Below are 20,651 nucleotides of genomic sequence, written 5' to 3'. Positions count from 1 at the left end.
TGGCGCCCTACCAACTGAGCTATGGGCGCTGCCCATCCGGAACCTTTCTTGATGACAGGTGAGAATGCATATGAAAAAAATTGGGATACTTTTGGCCCAATAATTACAGCTCTAGGAATTTATCACTGCTATGCATAAAGATATAAAAAAGAATGTGTTTATCATAGTATTTTTATAATAGTGAAAAATAAAAAACCACAAAGTTTTCCAAAATAAAGGACTGCTATAATAATTTTTTTTTTGCAGTTTTTGGTCAGAGCAGGGTTTGAACCCACCACCTCTGGTATATGGGGCTGGCGCCCTACTCCTTTGAACCACAGGCGCCACCCAATTTTTAAGATTGTAGTATACTGTACAGTGGCATATTATGTATTATAGTATTTAAAAGTAATGTAGAATAATACTTAATGACATGTAAAAGTAAATTTGACCTATTAAGAAAAATAAAATAAATGCAAAATATCTGGTTATTCATTAAAATCCTGTAATTCTAGAATCTTGGTAGCCTGAGGCAGGAGGATCGTTTGAGACCAGCCTGAGCAAGAGTGAGACCCCAAATTAAAGACAGAAAACATTAGCTGGATGTAGTGGCACATGCCTGTAGTCCCAGCTACTTGGGAGGCTAAGGCAGGAGGATTGCTTAAGCCTGGGAGTTTGAGGTTACTGTGAGCTATGATGATGCCACTGCACTCTACCCAGAGTGACAGAGCAAGACTCTATCAAAACAAAAAAAGTTAACTGTGTTTATTTTAGTGTGTGGAGATTATGACTATGATTTATTTATTTACTTCTCTATGATTTCTAAGCATGAATTTTATGATAAAATTTTATGAAAGCTATTTTTAAAATAATGATTGATTTTAGCAGGAACTTATAATGTATACACTTTAGTTCTAAGTATGCTCTGTCTATACACATTCACTTGTTCTCATGATTCTCCAACAACAACGTAAAATGTCTAATGAAAGAAACTAAGGAAGTTGTGGGTGGAGGGAATTAGATTTATGGCTTGAAGTAAGTGAGAAACTAAAAAGACAGCTTTTAAGAAAAGTTAATGCTAAGAAACTTTCTTTTGTTTTATTAAAGTTTTTTTTTTTTTTTTTTTTGAGACAGAGTCTCACTATGTTGCCAGGGATAGAGTGCTATGCCGTCACAGCTTATAGCAACCTCAAACCTCTTGGGCTTAAGCGATTTTCTTGTCTCAGCTTCCCAAGTAGCTGAAACTACAGGCGCCCACCCAACACCCAGCTATTTTTTGCTTGCAGTTGTGACTGTTGTTTGGCAGGCCTGGGCTGGATTCAAACCTGCTAGCTCCTATTTATGTGGCTGGTGCCCTAGCCGCTGAGCTACAGGTGCTGAGCCTGTTTTATTACAGTTTTAATTTACTAATATAGAATATGATTATTTGGCAAAGTCTGTGTTACTATGATTTAAAGAATTGAGAATTATTACTGAGAGAATTAAAAATAGGTGCTAACACGTCTAAATGCTGTTGTTGTTCTGGAAAAGATAGCTTTATAAGATAAGTAAGGTGTTAAAATATTGCTTGTGGTAGATCTGTGTTCATTTAAATGTCCTTTTTTTAAAAAAAAATCATTGATGGTAGATGTCAAAATGAGATTTGTTATTCTGTATAGCAGTTAATTATGATAAACTGTGACTACTTGGGAGGCTGAGAAATCTTTAGAAAAGATTTTATTAAAATTATCTCTAGCTTCCTTATCCTGTTGCCTTAATGCAACATTCATATCTCGTCTCTTTATACCCAAATTCTTTAGAGATAGAAGTTATATTTAGCAGATTTGATCAGATCAATCTATTTAATCTAATTCTCAGCCTGGGCTTTTTAGTAACTTTGTGTTTTTATTTATTTTTGTTTAAGATTATATTTGGGAATTTAAATATCTTTTTGTTCAGCGCAATTGCCTACTAGAAAACCTAGAATTGCATACAACACCGTGGTCATCCTGTGAGTGCTTATTTGACGATGACATAAGGGCAATTACATTTAAAGCAAAATTTCAAAAAACTACACCCTCCTTTATGAAGATGTCAAACTTGGCAACCCACCTACAGGAGAAGTGTTCAGGTAAGATCTTTATATTTATAAGATATGGCTAGTTTTAGTGTAAGCAAAATGGCTACCATTTTTGTGGTGAAAATGTATAATTCAATATAAAAATGAAATATATAGATCTTTGAAGATAGCTGAACCAGATAATGACAACTTCTTAGCCTTTTGCTTCTGATCTTTTGAAGTTAATTGGTAACTATTAGAGATCACTTAAAAATATTTTTTGTGGGTGGTGCCCGTAGCCCAGTGGGTAGGGCTCTAGTCACGTACACCGAGGCTGGCAGATTCGAACCTAGCCCGGGCCAGCTAAAACAACAATGAGAACTGCAACAACAATAACAACAACAAATATATATATTTTGTGTGTGCATAGTTAGCATCAGTTCATCATTTGACAAGCCAGAAATAGAAAAATGACCTAATGACCTTAACCAGAGTCACTATTGAGGTGAACACCTTACGAAGTCTCTAAGCTGTCATCTAGACATGGTTAGTAAGATTTAACATTGATACAGACTCTGTGAAATTGGCCGGGCGTGGTGGCTCATGCCTATAATGCTAGCACTCTGGGAGGCTGAGGCGAGTGGATTGCCTGAACTTCCGAGTTTGAGACCAGCCTGAGCCAGAGCGAGACCTTGTCTCTAAAAATAGCTGGGCATTGTGTTGGGCTCCTGTAGTCCCAGCTACTCAGGAGGCTGAGGAAGAGGATTGCTTGAGACCAAGAGTTTGAGGTTGCTGTGAGCTATGACTCCACAGCACTCTACCGAGGGCGACAAAGTAAAACTCTGTCTCAAAAAAAAAAAAAAAAATCTGTGAAATTTACTTACTGCTTTGTAAAATGTAATTGCTTACATCCTGAACTCAAATGTGTGTGTGTGTGTCTGTGGGTGTGTGTATAAAATTCATCCTCAAAAGCATACTGCATAGAATACCTTTTTTTTTTTTTGAGACAGAGTCTCACTATGTCACCTTTAGTAGAGTGCTGTGGCATCACAGCTCACAGCAACCTCAAACTCTTGGGCTTAAGTGATTCTCTTGCCTCAGCCTCCCAAGTAGCAGGGACTATAGGGGCCCGCCACAATGCCAGGCTATTTTTTGTCGTTGTTGTTGCTGTTGTCATTGCTGGTTAGCTGGCCCAGGCAAGGCTGGAACCCACCAGCCCCGGTGCGTGTGGCTGGTGCCGTAACCACTGTTCTACGGGCACCAAGCCATTTTTCTTTTTCTTTTTTTTTCTTTTTATATCTGACTCTTTGTTTACTGGCTCTGCTTTAAAAAAATTTTTTTTTAAATTTAATTTCTGGCTAATTTTTCTATTTGTAGTAGAGAGTGGTTCTCACTCTTGTTTAGACTGTTCTTGAGCTCCTGACCTCAAGGGATCCTCCTGCCTCAGCCCCTTAGAGTGCTTGGATTATAGCTGTGAGCCCCTTGTCCCCAGCCCAGAGAGGCCCTTTTGACATTTTTCATTCTTTTTTTTTTTTATATTTTTATTTTTTTGTAGAGACAGAGTTTCTCTTTATGGCCCTTGGTAGAGTGCCGTGGCGTCACACAGCTCACAGCAACCTCCAACTCCTGGGCTTAAGCAATTCTCCTGCCTCAGCCTCCCTAGTAGCTGGGACTACAGGCGCCCGCCACAACACCCGGCTATTTTTTTGTTGCAGTTTGGCCGGGGCTGGGTTTGAACCCGCCACCCTCGGTATATGGGGCTGGCGCCTTACCGATTGAGCCACAGGTGCCGTCCCATTTTTCATTCTTTTTATGTTCAGCTGTGAAAGATTGAATTCATAATTTCTATCATTGTTTATGTGTTTTTAAGATAAAAATGAAGGGAGAACATGGAAATACAAGCAGCTTTTTTTCTAACCTATTTCATACTTAAATAAAAGGAAGAAGATTAGCTCCTATTGTTGTTATTTAAAAAAGAAAGGAAAAAAGTTATTTTTTTTTTGCAGTTTTTGGCAGGGGCTGGGCTTAAACCCGCCACCTCCGGCATATGGGGCCGGCGCCCTACTCCTTTGAGCCACAGGTGCCGCCCAGGACAAAAAGTTTTTAAAAAGGAAGGAGAAAGAGAGATCAACATGGAAAAATTTTCTTGGGGGTTCTACTTGCTTAACAAAAGCCAGAGGGGAATGAGGCTATGCCTGACTCCTTGTAAAGAAAGGAAGATGCTCACTCTACTGAGCTCTGAGCCTACCTTCAGCAGAATTTCAGTGCTCAGCAGGCTCCAAACCCCTTGGCTTAGCAAAGTCTGCATTCTAAGTGACCATAACACAAAATTATAGGTTTATGTTAATATTCTTCTAAGATTTTTGAATTCTTATTGAGACAGGATCTCACTGTATTACCCAAACTTGCCACCAACTCCAGGACTCTCCTGAGTAGTAAGGATGATAGAATCATGCTACCATGCCTGGCTTGAATTCTTTTTTTTTTTTTTGTTTTTGTTTTTGTAGAGACAGAGTCTCACTTTATGGCCCTTGGTAGAGTGCCATGGCTTCACACAGCTCACAGCAACCTCCAACTCCTGGGCTTAAGCGATTCTCTTGCCTCAGCCTCCCGAGTAGCTGGGACTACAGGCGCCCGCCACAACGCCCGGCTATTTTTTGGTTGCAGTTTGACCGGGGCCGGGTTTGAACCCGCCACCCTCGGTATATGGGGCCGGCGCCCTACCGACTGAGCCACAGGCGCCTCCCTTGAATTCTTTTATTAAACAATATTTTAGTGATTTAACATGTCTGTGGAAAGGTGCAATGTGGAATCTGTTGTAGTTTTTTTTGAGACAGTTTCATTATGTCGCCCTCGGTAGAGTGCTATGGCATCATAGCTCACAGCAACCTCAAACTCTTGGGCTTCAGTGATTCTCTTGCCTCAGCCTCCTAAGTAGCTAGGAATACAGGTGCCTGCCACAACACCCGGCTATTTTTGGTTGTAGTTGTTGTTTGGCAGGCCTGGGCTGGGTTCGAACCCACCAGCCTTGGTGCACGTGGCCAGAGCCCTAACTGCTGAACTATGGGAACTGAGGCTCTGCTGTAATTTGTTAGATATGCATCACCACCCACTCCTGGTAATTAGTGTAAGGATATATGACATGATTAGAAAAGATGATGAAATAGTCTTTGGGCACTGAAAGACTAAAGCAAAGGGAAGAACCTAAGAACAGGAGAGTCACCATTAACTGGACTTTGAAAGAGATAACTGGAAAAGAGAGACTGGAGTATGAGTTCTTATCTTGGAGTGTTCTAACTTCTAAAAGGATAAAAAAAAAATTGGAAGGCTTAACGAAACCTTTAAACTGAATATGGGGGACTGGGTGCAGTGGCTCATGCCTATAATCCTAGCACTCTGGGAGGCTAAGGCAGGTGGATTGCCTGAGTTCACAGGTTTAAGACCAGTCCGAGCTAGAGTGAGACCTCATCTCTAAAAATAGCTGGAAGTTGTGGCAGGCACCTGTAGTCCTAGATACCTGGGAGGCTGAGGCAAGAGAATAACTTGAGCCCAGGAGTTTGAGGTTGCTGTGAGCTGTGATGTGACAGCACTCTACCCAGGGTGACAAAATGAGACTCTGTCTCCAGAAAAAAACAAAAAAAAGAACTGAATATGGGGAAGAAAGGATAATAAAGCTCAGATAATCTCATAGACCTCAGTAGTACACAGTAAGACAAAGATAAATTAGGGAAAAAGAATGCCTGGCAGATTGTAGATCTTCAGTATTTGTTTACCAGGGGAATGAATGAGTCATTAGTAGTGAATGGGTACGTTTGAGGTTTCTGGTGATTGACCTAAGAAACATTTAATAAATGATTTTTTCTTCTAAAAGAGGTATTAAATTTATTTTGCATGATTCCAGAATGGGGAGGAAGAAAGCTTCCACCTGGTCAGTCAGATTAGCCAAGTAAATCCCGAGTGAGTTGCCGGCAGATGTCCCCTTAGATTCTAGAGTAAATACTGAAGATATAAGTGAGCGAGGTCATCTAGGAGAAGAGTAAAAGAGAGAAGTTATAATTTCCATTTAATAATTTATAATATTTCTGTTTGTCTTTTATAGGAATGGTTCTAATTAAAGCCCAGATTTTAGAGCTGGCATTTCCTATTCTAGCAGCTCAGAAGCTAGTTCTAAATGCTCACAGTTCTCTGAAGACTATTTTCTCTTCTCTTCCCAACATTGTGTATACTGGCTGTGCAAAATGTGGATTGGAACTAGAAACAGATGAGAACAGGATCTACAAACAATGTTTCAGCTGCTTGCCACTTACTATGAAGAGAATATATTATAGGTAAGGCAACTAAGTAAGCTTATTTGATGGAAAACACTCATTGTTATAGGACTGGAAATGACTAAGAAATTAGATATATCAGTTCTTACTTTCTAACAAGAACTAACTAGAGCTAGTTCAAAGGAATTAAAATATCCTTTGAGTGATAAGTAGCTATTTATGATAGTAAAAAATTGCCCGAGAATCCTAATAGGAACTTCAAAAGCAGTAACTGAGAGATTTTATTGTCTTATAACAGCTGTACTGAAGAAAATTTTTGCTTGATTTACACTTTCAACCAAGATCTAAATGACTCATAAATAACCTACCTTATTATGTAATTAGAATTTAAAGGTTAAAAGTATATGATCTTTCCTCTGAGTTATTGTAGAAGTTAGTAAGATGTTCATCTTTTCTTTACCTGTCTTCCCACCTTTACCTTAGAAATTAAAGACAGCAAATAAATGTTCTGTGGTAAAACTGCTAACCACTCAGTGAAAAAAACACATTGTTTTTCAAATAATAAACATTCAAACTCTCACTTTATTGCCCTCAGTAGAGTGCTGTGATGTCACAGCTCACAGCAACCTCCAACTCCTGGGCTTAGGTGATTGTCTTGCCTCAGCCTCCCAAGTAGCTGGGACTACTGGTGCCCACTACAACGCCTGGATATTTTTCTTTTGTTGTTGCAGTTGTCATTGTTGTTTTAGCTGGCCCAGGCTGGGTTAAAACCTGGCAGCCCCTGTGTGTGGCTTGTGCCCTACCCACTGAGCTATGGGTGCGGCCTGAACAACATCTTTTTTTTTTTTTTTAGAGACAGAGTCTCACTTTATCACCCTCGGTAGAGTACTGTAGTTGTCACAGCTCATAGCAACCTCCAACTCCTGGGTTTAGATGATTCTCTTGCCTCAGCCTCCCGAGTTGCTGGGACTATAGGCACCTGGAAATGACTAAGAAATTAGAAAATGCCCAGCTATTTTTTTTTGTTGCAGTTTGGCCAGGGCTGGGTTTGAACCCACCACCCTCAGTATATGGGGCAGGCGCCCTACTCACTGAACCACAGGCGCCACCCCGAACATCATTAACAGTGTTTCTACAGGGTATGTGTTCAGATTTACATTTTTGAAACACAAGAAATAATTTTTTTCCCCTCTGTATTTGAAGCAGTAGAAACCAACAGGTCAAACCACTGGTTAGTCCTACACAGGCAGCACTAGCAGGTGTTGTATCTTTCCAGAGGTTGCAGTCAAGTTGTGGGCTGGGGTTGTAGTCATCTGAAGACATAACTGGGATTGGAGGATCCATTTCCAAGGTGGCACACTCATATGGCTGGCAAGCTGGGTTCTCTTCACCTGAGTGTCTCTGGGAGTGCCAGGTGGAAGCTACCCTTTTTATGTCACAGCCTTAGAAGTCACATGGCATTACTTCTGCAAATTCTGCTCATTAGAAGTGAGTGTAGCTGCATGGTGGGCAGTGGATTAGAATGAGGCCAGTGTGGAGAGGAGTTAAGAGGCTATTTCCTTTTGTTTGGGGAAAAGATGGTAGTTTGACTAGAAGGGTAAGCGGTGAGAATGGACAGATTTGAGAGTGTTTGGAAAATAGAATTGGCAAGATTTAGTGAATGAGTAGAAGGTAAAGGGAGGTCATGGATACCTGACAGATTATGGACAATTGGATGAATAATATTTATTAAAAAAAGTAACAGGCTCGGCACCTGTAGCTCAAGCAGCTAAGGCGCCAGCCACATACACTGGAGCTGGCAAGTTCAAATCCAGCCCTGGCCCGCCAAACAACAATGATGGCTGCAACCAAAAAAATAGCCAGACGTTGTGGCAGGTGCCTATAATCCCAGCTACTTGGGAGGCAGAGGCAGGAGAATCACTTGAGCCCAGGAGTTGGAGGTTGCTGTGAGCTGTGATGCCATGGCACTCTACCCAGGGTGACAACTTGAGGCTCTGTCTCAAAAAAAAAATTAAATTAAAAATGAAAACATATGGCTTGGCGCCTGTAGCTCAAATGGCTAAGGGAGCTGAAGGGTTCAAATCCAGCCCGGACCCGCCAAACAACGATGACAACTATAACCAAAAAATAGCCGGGTGTTTTGGCGGGTGCTTTTAGTCCCAGCTACTTGGGAGGCCGAGCCAAGAGGATCACTTAAGCCCAAGAGTTTGAGGTTGCTGTGAGCTGTGATGCTATGGCACTTTACCCAGGGCAACAGCTTGAGACTCTGTCTCAAAAATAAATAAATAAATAAAATAAAATAAAGTAAAACAAGTAACAGTGGGAAAAATTCTGATTCCATATGGAGTTTGAGTTGCTGAGAGGCAAAAAGTTGGAAAGCAGATATACAGGAGTGCTGTTCAGAAAAGAAGTCTGGGCTGGGTTTACAAGGATGAGAGTTATCTTGTGGTGATTGAACCCTTCATTGATTTCTGCCTCCTTTCTGTTCTTTCTTCTCAATCTTCTCCTAATGGTTCATTCCTGCCATGCTATAAACATACTCTTGTATCTCTCAGATTGAAAATACATGAAATCATCTACTACTATTACATGTCCCTCTTATCACCCAGTTGTTCTGTTCTGCTTTGTACCCAGCCAAATCTTGTGAAAGAGTTGTAAATACATTCTCTCTCCTCTTCTATATCTCCAAATTCACTTCAGCTTACTCTGTCCTATTTTCACCATGCCTCAGAAACTGTGTTTGCCAACACTGCCGAGAATTTTGATGCTTCCTAATCCAAAGATGCCTTTCTTCATCCTCTGATTTGCTCTGAGTTACTTTCAACATCTTAGACTACTTCCTCTTTCTGAAAATAGCCTCCTCACCTACTTCAGTGAACCTCTGTTTCCTGGTTTTCTAACCTGCCTCTCAGGCCCTTCCTTCTCAGCCTCTTTTATCTGCTCTTTAAATATCAGGATCCATTCTGCTCCTCTTCTTTGTCCTTTCTCTTCATTTGTTCTTTCTGTATATTCTTCCTGGATGGCCCCAACTATTCCGTGTTTTAAATATCATCCATCAACTGGTGGCTTGCACTTACATCTCCACCTTGGCTTTCTCTTTGAAGCTCCAGTATTAAAAATCACATTCTGTACCTGACAGTCCTACTTGGATATTTCATAGGCATCTCACAGTTACTTATGTCAAAGATGGACTCTTCATTTTCCTCATGATATTCAAACCTGGTTCTCCCCATTTTTATACTTCTAGACAAATGGCATCACCATCAACCCATTTATATAAGTTAGAAACCTGGACATAATCCTTGAATCATTCCCTTTTTCTTACTTCCCCTGTCTATTGTTTGTCTATTGGCAAGCCCTAAGAATTTTTACCCAGAACTTTGTCACAGACTCATTCACTGTTTTCCATCTCCAGTGCTGCATCTAGTCCAGTGTTTCTCAACAGGGCCCTGTTGACATTTTATGCAGAATGGGTTCTCATTATGTACAGTATCCCACATGTTGCAGAACAAGTGGCTTCCCCGCTTGCCTTCCCCTAGCTCTGCGGTTCTCAACCTGTGGGTCACAACCCATAGGAAATATATTAAAGGGTCATGGCATTAGGAAGGTTGAGAACCACCACCCTAGCTGAACCCTCAGTTCCTGTGAGGCCAAAATGGGAATTGGTACTTGCTGGTCAGGATCACCTGGGCCTTGTCCAAGCCACTGCTGCCACTGCTCAGACCATCATAGTAGTTGTCTCCTGGTTGGGCTCCTTCTGCTCTAGCCTCCTGCAGGACATTCTCCACCCAGCTAACAGGGGACCCCCTTGCCTTAACAACTCTCAGTAGCCTCCTTTCACCTGTTGCCTCTAAAGTCACATTTGCTGCCACTCCCCCCTTTCTCCCTGTGCTCCGGCTGCCTGGCCTTCTTTTCATTCTTCAGACACTCTGATTTTTCTCCTTTTCTGGAATGTTCTCTCCTCTGCATGCCTACATAAAACTGGCTTCTTCATGCCTTAGTTTAAATGCCTTTATCAGAGACACCTTCCCTAAGCACCCTCCTTTATTTTCTATCCTAGTAGCCTGTGTGTGCTTATTGCAGTTGGTAGTTGTTTAGTTGCATGTTGTCTTTTCTAAAAAAACATTTCACTGAACCCTCAGTTCCTGTGAGGCCAAAATGGGAATTGGTACCTGCTGGTCAGGGTCACCTTGGGAGGTGAGGCAAGAGAATTCTCTCCTCACCTTGGGAGGTGAGGCAAGAGAATCTCTTAAGGCGCGGTGCCCGTAGCACAGTGGTTACAGCACCAGCCCATAAGCATTGAAGGTGGTGGGTTCAAGCCCAGCCTGGGCCAGCTGAACAACAATGACAACTGCAACCAAAAAAAAAAAAAAAGCCAGGCATTGGGGTGGACACCTGTCATCCCAGCTACTTATGAGGCTGAGGCAAGAGAATCGCTTAAGCCTAAGAGTTTGAAGTTGCTATGAGCTGTGACGGTACATTACTCTACAGAGGGCAACATAGTGAGACTCTGTCTCAAAAAAAAAAACAATAAAAAAACCCATTTCACAGAGGTAAAATTCACATACCATTATAATAACCTGTCCAAAACATACAATTCAGTGGCTTTAGTATATTTACAGGTCTGTGCAACCATTACTATGACCAGTTGTGGGACATCTTCGTCACTTACCTTACCCCCTACAAAGCCACATACCCATTAGCAGTCACTCCCCATTCCTCATTCTCCTAACCCACGGCAACCACTCATTTACTTTCTGTCTGAATAGATTTGGTCATTCTGGGCATTACATAAATGTAATCATATAACATGTGCTACTTTGTCATTGGCTTCTTTCATTTAGCATGGTGTCGTTAAGTTTCATCCATGTTGTAGCATGTATCAGCACATCGTTCTTGTTGCAAATAATACCATATGTGTATATTATATTTATCCATTTATCAGTTGATGGACGGTTGGTCTGTTCCCACTTTTTGCTATTATGAATAATGCTGCTGTGAAGATTGGTGTACAATTCTTTGTATAGACATATGAGTTTGTTTTTCTCAGGTGCATACCTAGGAGTGGAGTTGTTGAGTTGTGTTATGCCTCTGTGTTTAACCTTTTGAAAAACTGCCGAAATGTTTTCCAAAATTGCTGCTCAATTTTATATTCTCACCAGCAATCTGAAGTTTGCAGTTTCTCTACATCTTTGTCCAATACTTTTTATTCTTTTTTTCTTTTTGTTGCAAGAGCTTTTGATGTCTTATCTAAGAAAGGTGTTTTTTCTAAGCCAAAGTCATTGGAGACCCTTATATTTTCTTCTAAAAGTTTGGTACTTTTAGCTCTTATATTTAGGTTCATTATTTATTTTGAGTTAATTTAAGGAATGGGTCCAACTTCATTCTTTGTATTATTTTTTTAATTAATTTTTTTTTTTTTTTTTGAGACAGAGTCTCACTATGTTGCCCTGGGTAGAGTGCTGTGGTGTCACAGCTCACAGCAACCTCAAACCCTTGGGCTTAAGCGATCCTCTTGCCTCAGCCTCCCGAGTAGCTGGGACTACAGGTACCCACCACAATGCCCAGCTATATTTTGGTTGTAATTGTTGTTGTTGTTTAGCAGGCCTGGGCCAGGCTCAAACCTGCCAGCCTTGGTGTATGTGGCTGGTGCCCTACTCACTGAGCTTCAGGTGCCAAGCCAACTTCATTCTTTTGTATGTGAACATTCAGTGGTCTCAGTATGATTTTTATTTTTTGAGACCTTGGCTCATTCTGTTGTCCAGGCCTGAGGGCAATGTTGTGATCATAGCTCACTGAAGCCTTTGAACTTGAACTCTTGGGCTGAAATGATCCTCCTGCCTCATTCTCCTGAGCAGGTGCATACCACTGTGCCTGGCTAATTTTTTTTTTTTTTTTTGAGATGGAGTCTTGCTATGTTGCTCAGGCTGGTCTTATATTTGTAACCACAAGCCATCCTCCCACAGTAGGGGATTACATACATTAGCCACCACACATAGTCCTAGCATGATTTTTTGAGAAGACTATTCTATCCCTATTTAAACATTTTGACACAATTGTTGAAAAGCTTATTTTCTTTATGTCCCACTAGACTCTTAAGTTTCTTTCTTTCTTTTTTTTTGAGGCAGAGTTTTAAGCGTTGCCCTGAGTAGAGTACTGTGGTGTCACAGCTTACAGCAACCTCAAACTCTTGGGCTTAAGTGATTCTCTTGCATCAGCCTTTCAAGTAGCTGGGACCACAAGCGCCTGCCACAACACCCGGCTATTTTTTGGTTGTAGTTGTCATTGTTGTTTGACAGGCCTGGGCTGGGTTCAAACCTACCACCTCTGGTGTATGTGGCTGGTGCCCTAGCCGCTTAAGCTATAGGCACCGAGCTAACTCTTAAGTTTATTTTTCTTTCTTTCTTTTTTTTTTAATTGAGACAGAGTCTCACTTTTGTCACCCCTGGTAGAGTGCTGTGGTGTCGAAGCTCACGGCAACCTCAAACTCTTGGGCTCAAGTGATCCTCTTACCTCAGCCTTCTTAGTAGCTGGGACTATAGGCTCCTGCCACAATGCCTGGCAATTTTTTTGTTTGTTTATTTAGCAGGGTGGGACCATTTTAAAACCCACCAGCCCTGGAACATGTGGCCGTCACCCTAATCATTGAGACACAGGTGGCTAACCGATTCTTTTTTTTTTTTTTTGAGACAAAGTCTCACTGTGTAGCCCTGGGTAGAGTGTCGTGATATCATATCTCACAGCAACCTCAAACCCTTGGGCTCAAGCAGTTATCTTGCCTCAGCTTCCCAAGTAGGTGGGACTCCAGGTGCCCGCCACAAGGTTTGACTGATTTTCTTTTTTTTAAGTAGAGGTGGTGTCTCACTCTTGCTCAGGCTGGTCTCAAACTCCTGAGCTCAAGCAATCTCCTGCCTTGGCCTCCTAGAGTGCTAGGATTATAGGCGTGAACCATCGTGCCCAGCCAACTCTTAACTTTTGTGAATGAAGGAACCAGAATAGTCTTGTTCACTAATGGTTATTAGTACTTAGAACAGTCCATGGCACACAATAGATATTCAGTTTGTTATTTGTTGAAATAAAGAATGGAGTGAGGGAAGATAACCTGGGTACAGAGGGCGCAATGAAAAGAGGAAAGGAATCATAATGTGAGTAAGGGAGGAAGTAGTTTTTTAGGGGGAGAATCAGTTGTTACGTTTTTAGCTCTCTTATACTAAATTCCCCTGTGTTAATGAATCTGTTTCTAAATTCTGTCCTCAATTTATTTTTTAAAAATTAATTTATTTTTTGGCTCGGCATCTGTAGCACAGTGGTTACGGCGCCAGCCACATACTCCGAGACTGGTGGATTCAAACCCAGCCCGGGCCAGCTAAACAACAATGACAGCTGCAACAAAAAATAGCCAGGTGTGGCAGGTGCCTGTAGTCCCAGCTACTTGGGAGGCTAAGGTAAGAGAATTGCTTAAGCCCAAGAGTTTGAGGTTGCTGTGAGCTGTGGCACCATAGTACCTACTGAGGGCAACATAGTGAGACTCTATCTCAAAAAAAAAAAAAAAATTAATTAATTTAGTTTTAAAAGTTAATACACATCATGATTAAAACACAAACCATACAGGAAGGTATAAACAAAGAGTGGCTGTCTCTGCTCCCATCAATGCTGCTTCCTTGCTAGTTACACATTTTTTTGGTATATTTTTCCAGCAATTTATTATGCTTATATGAGTGCGCGCGCGCACACACACACACACACAGACACACACACACATATATATATACTTTCCTTTCAAAGTACATAAGACTGGGTGTAGTGGCTCATGCCTGTAATCCTAACACTCTGGAAACTGAGCCAGGAGGATTGCTTGAGCTCAGGATTTTGACACCAGTTTGAGCAAGAGTGAGACCCTGTCTCTACAAAAAGTAGAAAAACTAGCTAGACATGGTGGCAGGCACCTATAATCTCAGTTACTTGGGAGGCTGAGGCAAGAGGATGGCTTGAGCTCAGGGGTTTGAAGTTACAGTGAGCTATAATAATGTACTGCCCTCTGGCCTGGGTAACAGAGCAAGACCTTTTCTCAAAAAAAAGAAAAAAAGAAAAAAAAGGGCAGCGCCTGTGGCTCAGTGAGCAGGGCGCCGGTCCCATATACCGAGGATGGCGGGTTCAAGCCCAGCCCCTGCCAAACTGCAACAAAAAAAAATAGCCGGGCATTGTAGTCCCAGCTACTCGGGAGGCTGAGGCGGGAGAATCGCCTAAGCCCAGGAGTTGGAGGTTGCTGTGAGCTGTGTGATGCCACGGCACTCTACCGAGGGCAATAAAGTGAAACTCTGTCTCTACAAAAAAAAAAAGAAAAAAGAAAAAAAAAGCGTACAAATATGGAATCATACCGTTCATACTGTTTGTCCCTTAAAATCTATTGTGGTACTCGTTCCTTAATAGCACGTATAAATCTCCCTCATTCTTCTTAACAGCCACGTAATATTGCAATTACGGAGATACTGAAAATTATTAATCCACTTCCCTATTTACTGACATGCAAAATCATTTATTTCTGATAGAAAAAAATCCAGTGGGGAAAAAAACCTTGAAATTATTATTGGGAAATATGTGATTTTTCATTTTACATTTTTATTTATTTATTTATTTTTTTTGCAGTTTTTGGCTGGGGTTGGGTTTGAACCCGCCACCTCCAGCATATGGGGCCGGCGCCCTACCCCTTTGAGCCACAGGCGCTGCCCTCATTTTACACTTTTTTTTTTTTTTGAGACAGAGCCTCAAGCTGTCGCCCTGGGTAGATTGCCATGGCATCACAACCTACAGCAACCTGCAACTCCTGGGCTTAAGCAAGTCTCCTGTCTCCGCCTCCCAAGTAGCTGGGACTATAGGCACCCTCCACAACTATAGGCAGCCATCATTGTTGTTTGGCGGGCCCAGGCTGGATTCGAACCCGCCAGCTCAGGTGTATGTGGCTGGCACCTTAGCCGCTTGAGCCACAGGCGCCGAGCCCTCATTTTACATTTTTAAAAATAATTTATATCACTGTTTAAAATAACATATTTTCTTATATTAGTATCTGAAATTAAAAAATGAACATGGAATAAATGAAATTTATTAATTTATCACTTCAAACTCTTGGGGGTAAAATCCTTTTCTCATTTCTAGGATGTCCCAGAACATTCTAGAGTTGTTTTAGCAATTAAAGTTAATCCTCCATAAAAACCTAGTGCTTTCTAAAATTATATTGCATTTCAGCTTTTGAAAATATTTTTCAATGTCATGTATTGTTTACTCTTTTGTAGGCCAGCTTTAATGACCATAGTTGATGGTGGACATGATGTTTGCATTCGTGTAGGATCAACACTGATAGAGAAGATTCTGCTCAACATTTCTCCAGACTGCCTCAACAGAGTGATAGGTAATACACCCATAAGCCAACAAGAGGTGGTTTTGGTGAAACCATTCATTCAGGGGTGTAGATGGTATATTGAAACAGAAAGAACACTGTACTGTAAATTAAAGGTTTTACTGTCCATATAAAAACAGAAAAGATAATTTAGCTTTAGTGAAATCTAAGACTGTGTAAGTTAGAAGGTAAGACTTGCTCTACACTTGTCTTATTACATGAATGGTGGGAGGCACCTAATGTCTTCTTAACCTAAAATTTCAACTGGTAAGCAAAAACATTAGGACCCTAGTAAGAATTAAGTGAATGAGCGTGTGACTCTATGCAGGGTGGACATAAAGTTCTTGTGCAATTTAAAAGAGTTTAACACAGTAAATCATACACAAACTTTATGTCCGCCCTGTGCATATGAAGGTAGTCCATTGTCAGTGGAATGCATTTGGAAGATTGTCGGCTATGATACTGGGGATAGTCAGTGGCTAAGAACAAAGCAAAGATACTCTCTTATCGGATGTTCAAACTCTCTACCTGTCTTCCTTTGCCTGAGACTCTCTAAGCAGTTGAGCTAATTTAGTTCTATTAATTGCTTTGTCTTTTAATATGGGTTATTTTTCTTGTTTTGGGAGTGTCTCGTTATTTTTGCTTGAATGATAAACAATGTATATAAGATAGTACAGACTGGAGTAAATAGTATTTGTACCTGGAAAAGGGCTTGCCCCTACTAGATCTTTACTGAGCGTGAGGGTTGAACAGCAGAGAGTCACCATTGTCAGACAACGAGTTGGATTCAGGTTTTGTTATTGCCGTGGTTACCTTCAAGTCATCAGTGTTTTCAGATTTTTCTAATAATATGCATATAGTGGGGAGTGGTTCCCCAGTTGTTCCTGCTCCATCATCATCTTGGCCCTTTACTCTGCACCTGCCGCAGAGAGAGTTTCTCTTTATGTTCGTGTACCTCCCCAAGCTGTGTAGGCCTCTGGTGGTGGTTATTTGGGGCATTCTAGCTTAGTGGGAGGGAGCAGGATTGACTCTCTTTAATGCTGGTTCAGCCCTGTTCTTTCACAGGTTTTGGGTGTGGCACTTTCTCAGTGGATGTCCTTCTGCTGTGACAGCCAAACTCCGCCTTGTATCTTAGGTGGGTCCTGTGTGGTCCTGCCCTTCCTGAACATGAGAAGGCCAATAATAGTCTTGGTCCAGGCTGGTTTTCTCCTCTCCAGGAATAGAGGATTTTTTCCTTTCCTGCATCTGCGCTGGGTCTTCAGTTCCACCCTGGGGCAACACGGTTTGCTGCCATTCCTCCAGCAGTTGCAGGTGGTACTTAGTGCTTTTCCTCTGGGCAGCTTCTCCCCATCTTTAGGCCTTCACTGTAGCTAGAAGCTTTTTCTGATGTCTTGCCCTTCAAACACCTGGTGGAGGTGAGAAGAGCCAGTGGAGGAGCCTGTCAGGTTGCAAACTTGCCTGGTGTCTGTGGCACAGGAAATTAATTGGCTTATAGTAATTGATTAAAAATTTAAGCACATTTTTGCCCCCTATTTGTTTGGTAGACCTGTCTTCTTCCCAAGCCCTGCCTCAAGTCAACCTGGGCTCCATTTCTGTTCCTTGGAGGCACTTGTCTTTCCTTACATTACAGTCTTGTTGGCTGTTGTACGACCTTGGTACTCAAGAAAATGATGATTTTGTAGTTTATTCGGCTTTTTCTAGTAAACGTTAGGGTTGGAGCCACACTTTTTCCAGCTTTCTACATCCTAACTTAGAAACCTCTGTTCTTTTTTTTTTTTTTAACTTTATTTACTTCATTTTCGTTCATTTGGCAATTTTTCCTTCCTTTCCTTGGTGTTCTTTATATATTTTCAGTCCTGGCTCTTCATTGTTTACACAATGTTAGTCTTTACTTTTCAGAGACTCTTCCTTCACATTTCAAGTATACTCCTGTGTTTCATCCATTCTTAAGGCAATTAAGGTCATATTTTTTGCATTAATTAGATTTTAATGTAAGTGAAAATGTCATTGGTTATAAAGTGGTCATCAGACTATCCAGATTGGATATCACTCATGTCGATTTTTTTTTTTTTAGTTTATTGAAGTATAAATACAAAATTTTAAAGTTATTATAGCAAATTCTCACATCTCTAAAAATATGTCTGTCATTGTCCCTTTAGGAGTCTCTAGCCCTAATCCAAGATAGATGGTGGTACTGTCAGGGAGCTAGTGCGGTCTGAGCAAGGTCTGTGGTGCCTTGTCAGTCTGGGATTGAACAACTTGCTACATAACTTGATTAGATGTCACGAAAAATATGAGAGGGAAAATATACAACAAATGCAAAGTTCAATGACAGATTTAGCTGTAATTTTAGTATTTTTATTATCAAGACTTGATATTTATTAAATAACTGGTTTAAAGTTCTTTTATGTAAAAATGTATATGTAACTGTGATGAGAAGTAGATAATAGCACTTTTATGATGTCAACATGCCCTTTTTGTTTCAGTCTTAATTAAGAAAAACATTGATCTCCACTCTTTTACTATATTGTTTTAAGAGGCTCGCAGCTGTGCTCTAACAGGAACTGCTGCCATTCTGAATCGCATGCTGTCTGGGCCTTTTCATGTCCAGCAGGAAACACATGTATCCTTCTAGAGGACCTTTAGCAACTTGTAACTAGAAAGAGAAGGTACAGAAAGAGACATTTAAAATGGTTGAGACGTGAGTGATTGAGAGAAGCAGTGAAACCCTTTTGTCCGTTTGTTTCTGTCAAGCGAGAAGGGGCATTGAGAGCTCTGTGTGTGTGTTCACCTTCCTCAGTGCCTTCCTCAGATGTCACCTATGGGATGGTTGCAGCAGACCTGCTTCACTCCTTGTTAGCAGTCAGCGCGGAACCTTGGCTACTGAAGATTCAGAGCCTTTTCATGTTAGATGAAAACAGCTACCCATTACAGCAAGACTTCTCGCTATTGGATTTTTATCCTGATATAATAAAGCAGGGAGCCTTCTCTGAGGCCAGATGAAGATATTGCAGGAATATCAAGGAAGAAGCAATGAAATGATTTATCTTTTGAAATAAATGAATGACAGAGCTTTTGCTTTGGGTTTGTAAATAAATATATTTTACAAAGAAAATTATGCTAAATATATAAATTAAGACTTTTGTTCCTAATAAAATGCTATGAGTTTTTAAAATTTTGTTTTGTTCTGTTTTTTCATCTCTTCCTTTCTTTATTCTGGAGGAATGACCCAGACTGACTGCTAAAGGCAATGTGTAGCAGATTGCTTGGGATTTAAAGTCCACCCATTTGTTCACTGCATTTAGTCCCCGTTACATTCCAGGCCTCACACTGTGCACTGGGCCACACATAAGACACTTTCTCAAACTGCTTTTGTGCTTTGCTTATAAACTCTCCGTGCTTTTCCTAACTTAATAATCTTCAGGGTGGGGGACCTGTGGCCTTCTGGATCTTTGAGTGCTGTCTTTTGACTGAATCTGAATTTTACAGAACAGATCCAGATTTCTTCTGTGAAGTTTGGATTTGGTCAAGGGGCTGCATTTGGGGTAACTAGAAAGCCTTGAGGCCTCAGGTCCCCCCCACCCCATTTCAGTACATAAAGGAAGACAGTCTTGTTGTTAACTCCTATCAGGGATTTGAGTGCCTTACTTAATTTATTTACTAACAGACACTTAAGCCATTTGTCCTCTCATTATGGTTACAGAAGAAGCATGTATAAAATGGCAGTCACTGATGGGGAAATGTGGAGCAGTATTGAGCCTGTAAGTTTGGAGTAGGATCAGTGTTAATAGGTTAATAATAATGCCCGAAAATATCTAAACTCATGATAAATGAACAAATTTATTTTACTGTGTGTATGGTTTTTAAAATTATGGTTCATTGAAATTATTTTCTCTAATTCATAGTTTTGTTGTTTTTTAAAAACTTGGTTTCTCTGAGAATGAACTGGGGTTTTATGATTTTTTTCAAAAATAATATGCAAAAATGCATGTGTGGGAGTAGGGTACATATATACACACACACAAACATTTTTCTGTGGAGAAGTATCCATAGCATCACAATTCCTCGGAGGGATCTATAACAGAAAAAAGGGTAAGTACAGGGATTTCACTGATGAATTTCTTCATGGGGAAGGTGAAGGAATTAAAGCAAATGTTTGCTAATGTTTTGCCTACCAACTAATAACATGGGTAGAGAAAGCATTGTTCCCATATTTTATTGATAGAGACTGAAATACAAACAAAATAGTTGGCTCCCCTAGGTAATTCGTCTAGTGGGTGATGAAACTTGGGAATTGGTATCTTCTAATCCTTGCTCCATCAACTACAACCACACTAAAAGGAAATTTGGAATTCTGATACAAAATCTACCCAAGAAAGCTGTTCTCTTAAATGTGCCCTTCCCCACTTTGTCCTCAAAATGTAGCCTCTTCCCTGTATCAGCCAAAAACCACAATTCCCTGGGCGGCGCCCGTAGCTCAGTGGGTAGGGCACCGATGACATACACTGAGGCTGGCAGGTTCGAACCCGGCCTGGGCCAGCTAAAACAACAATGACAACTGCAACAAAAAAATAGCTGGACATTGTGGCGGGCACCTGTAGTCCCAGCTACTTGGGAGGCTGAGGCGGAGAATCGTGTAAGCCCAAGAGTTTGAAGTTGCTGTGAGCTGTGAAGCCACAACACTCTATCCAGGGCTACAGCTTGAGACTGTCTAAAAAAAAAACCCAAAAGGCTCAGCGCCTGTGGCTCAAGCGGCTAAGGCACCAGCCACATACACCTGAGCTGGTGGGTTCGAATCCAGCCTGGGCCAGCCAAACTGATGGCTGTAACCAAAAAATAGCCGGGCGTTGTGGCGGGCACCTATAGTCCCAGCTACTTGGGAGGTAGAGGCAGGAGAATTGCTTGAGCCCAGGAGTTGGAGGTTGCTGTGAGCTGTGATGCCAGGGTACTCTACCGAGGGTGACAGCTTCAG

General features: G+C 41.2%; 1 protein-coding gene across 8 annotated transcripts in view; it reads left to right on the top strand.

Annotated features, from left to right (window-relative positions):
- SHLD2 (shieldin complex subunit 2) overlaps positions 1–18,831 on the top strand; it is a 97,355-nt gene extending 78,524 nt beyond the window's left edge. For 7 of the 8 annotated variants that reach the window (XM_053583800.1, XM_053583802.1, XM_053583799.1 and 4 more), the window contains 4 exons: positions 1,883–2,089; positions 6,117–6,345; positions 15,576–15,691; positions 18,480–18,831. In XM_053583800.1, coding sequence (XP_053439775.1) covers positions 1,883–2,089; positions 6,117–6,345; positions 15,576–15,691; positions 18,480–18,682 — 755 coding nt within the window. In that variant the 3' untranslated portion in view covers positions 18,683–18,831. Of the gene's footprint in view, positions 1–1,882; positions 2,090–6,116; positions 6,346–15,575; positions 15,692–18,479 lie in introns of those variants that run through there. The other variant, XR_008378785.1, reaches the window with a different exon arrangement.
- The last annotated feature ends 1,820 nt before the right edge of the window (positions 18,832–20,651 follow it).

Source organism: Nycticebus coucang, chromosome 3, assembly GCF_027406575.1.
Source record: "Nycticebus coucang isolate mNycCou1 chromosome 3, mNycCou1.pri, whole genome shotgun sequence".
Lineage (NCBI taxonomy): Eukaryota > Metazoa > Chordata > Mammalia > Primates > Lorisidae > Nycticebus > Nycticebus coucang.
The sequence above is the reverse complement of the archived record's forward strand: the minus strand, read 5'-3'. Positions and strand labels throughout refer to the sequence as shown.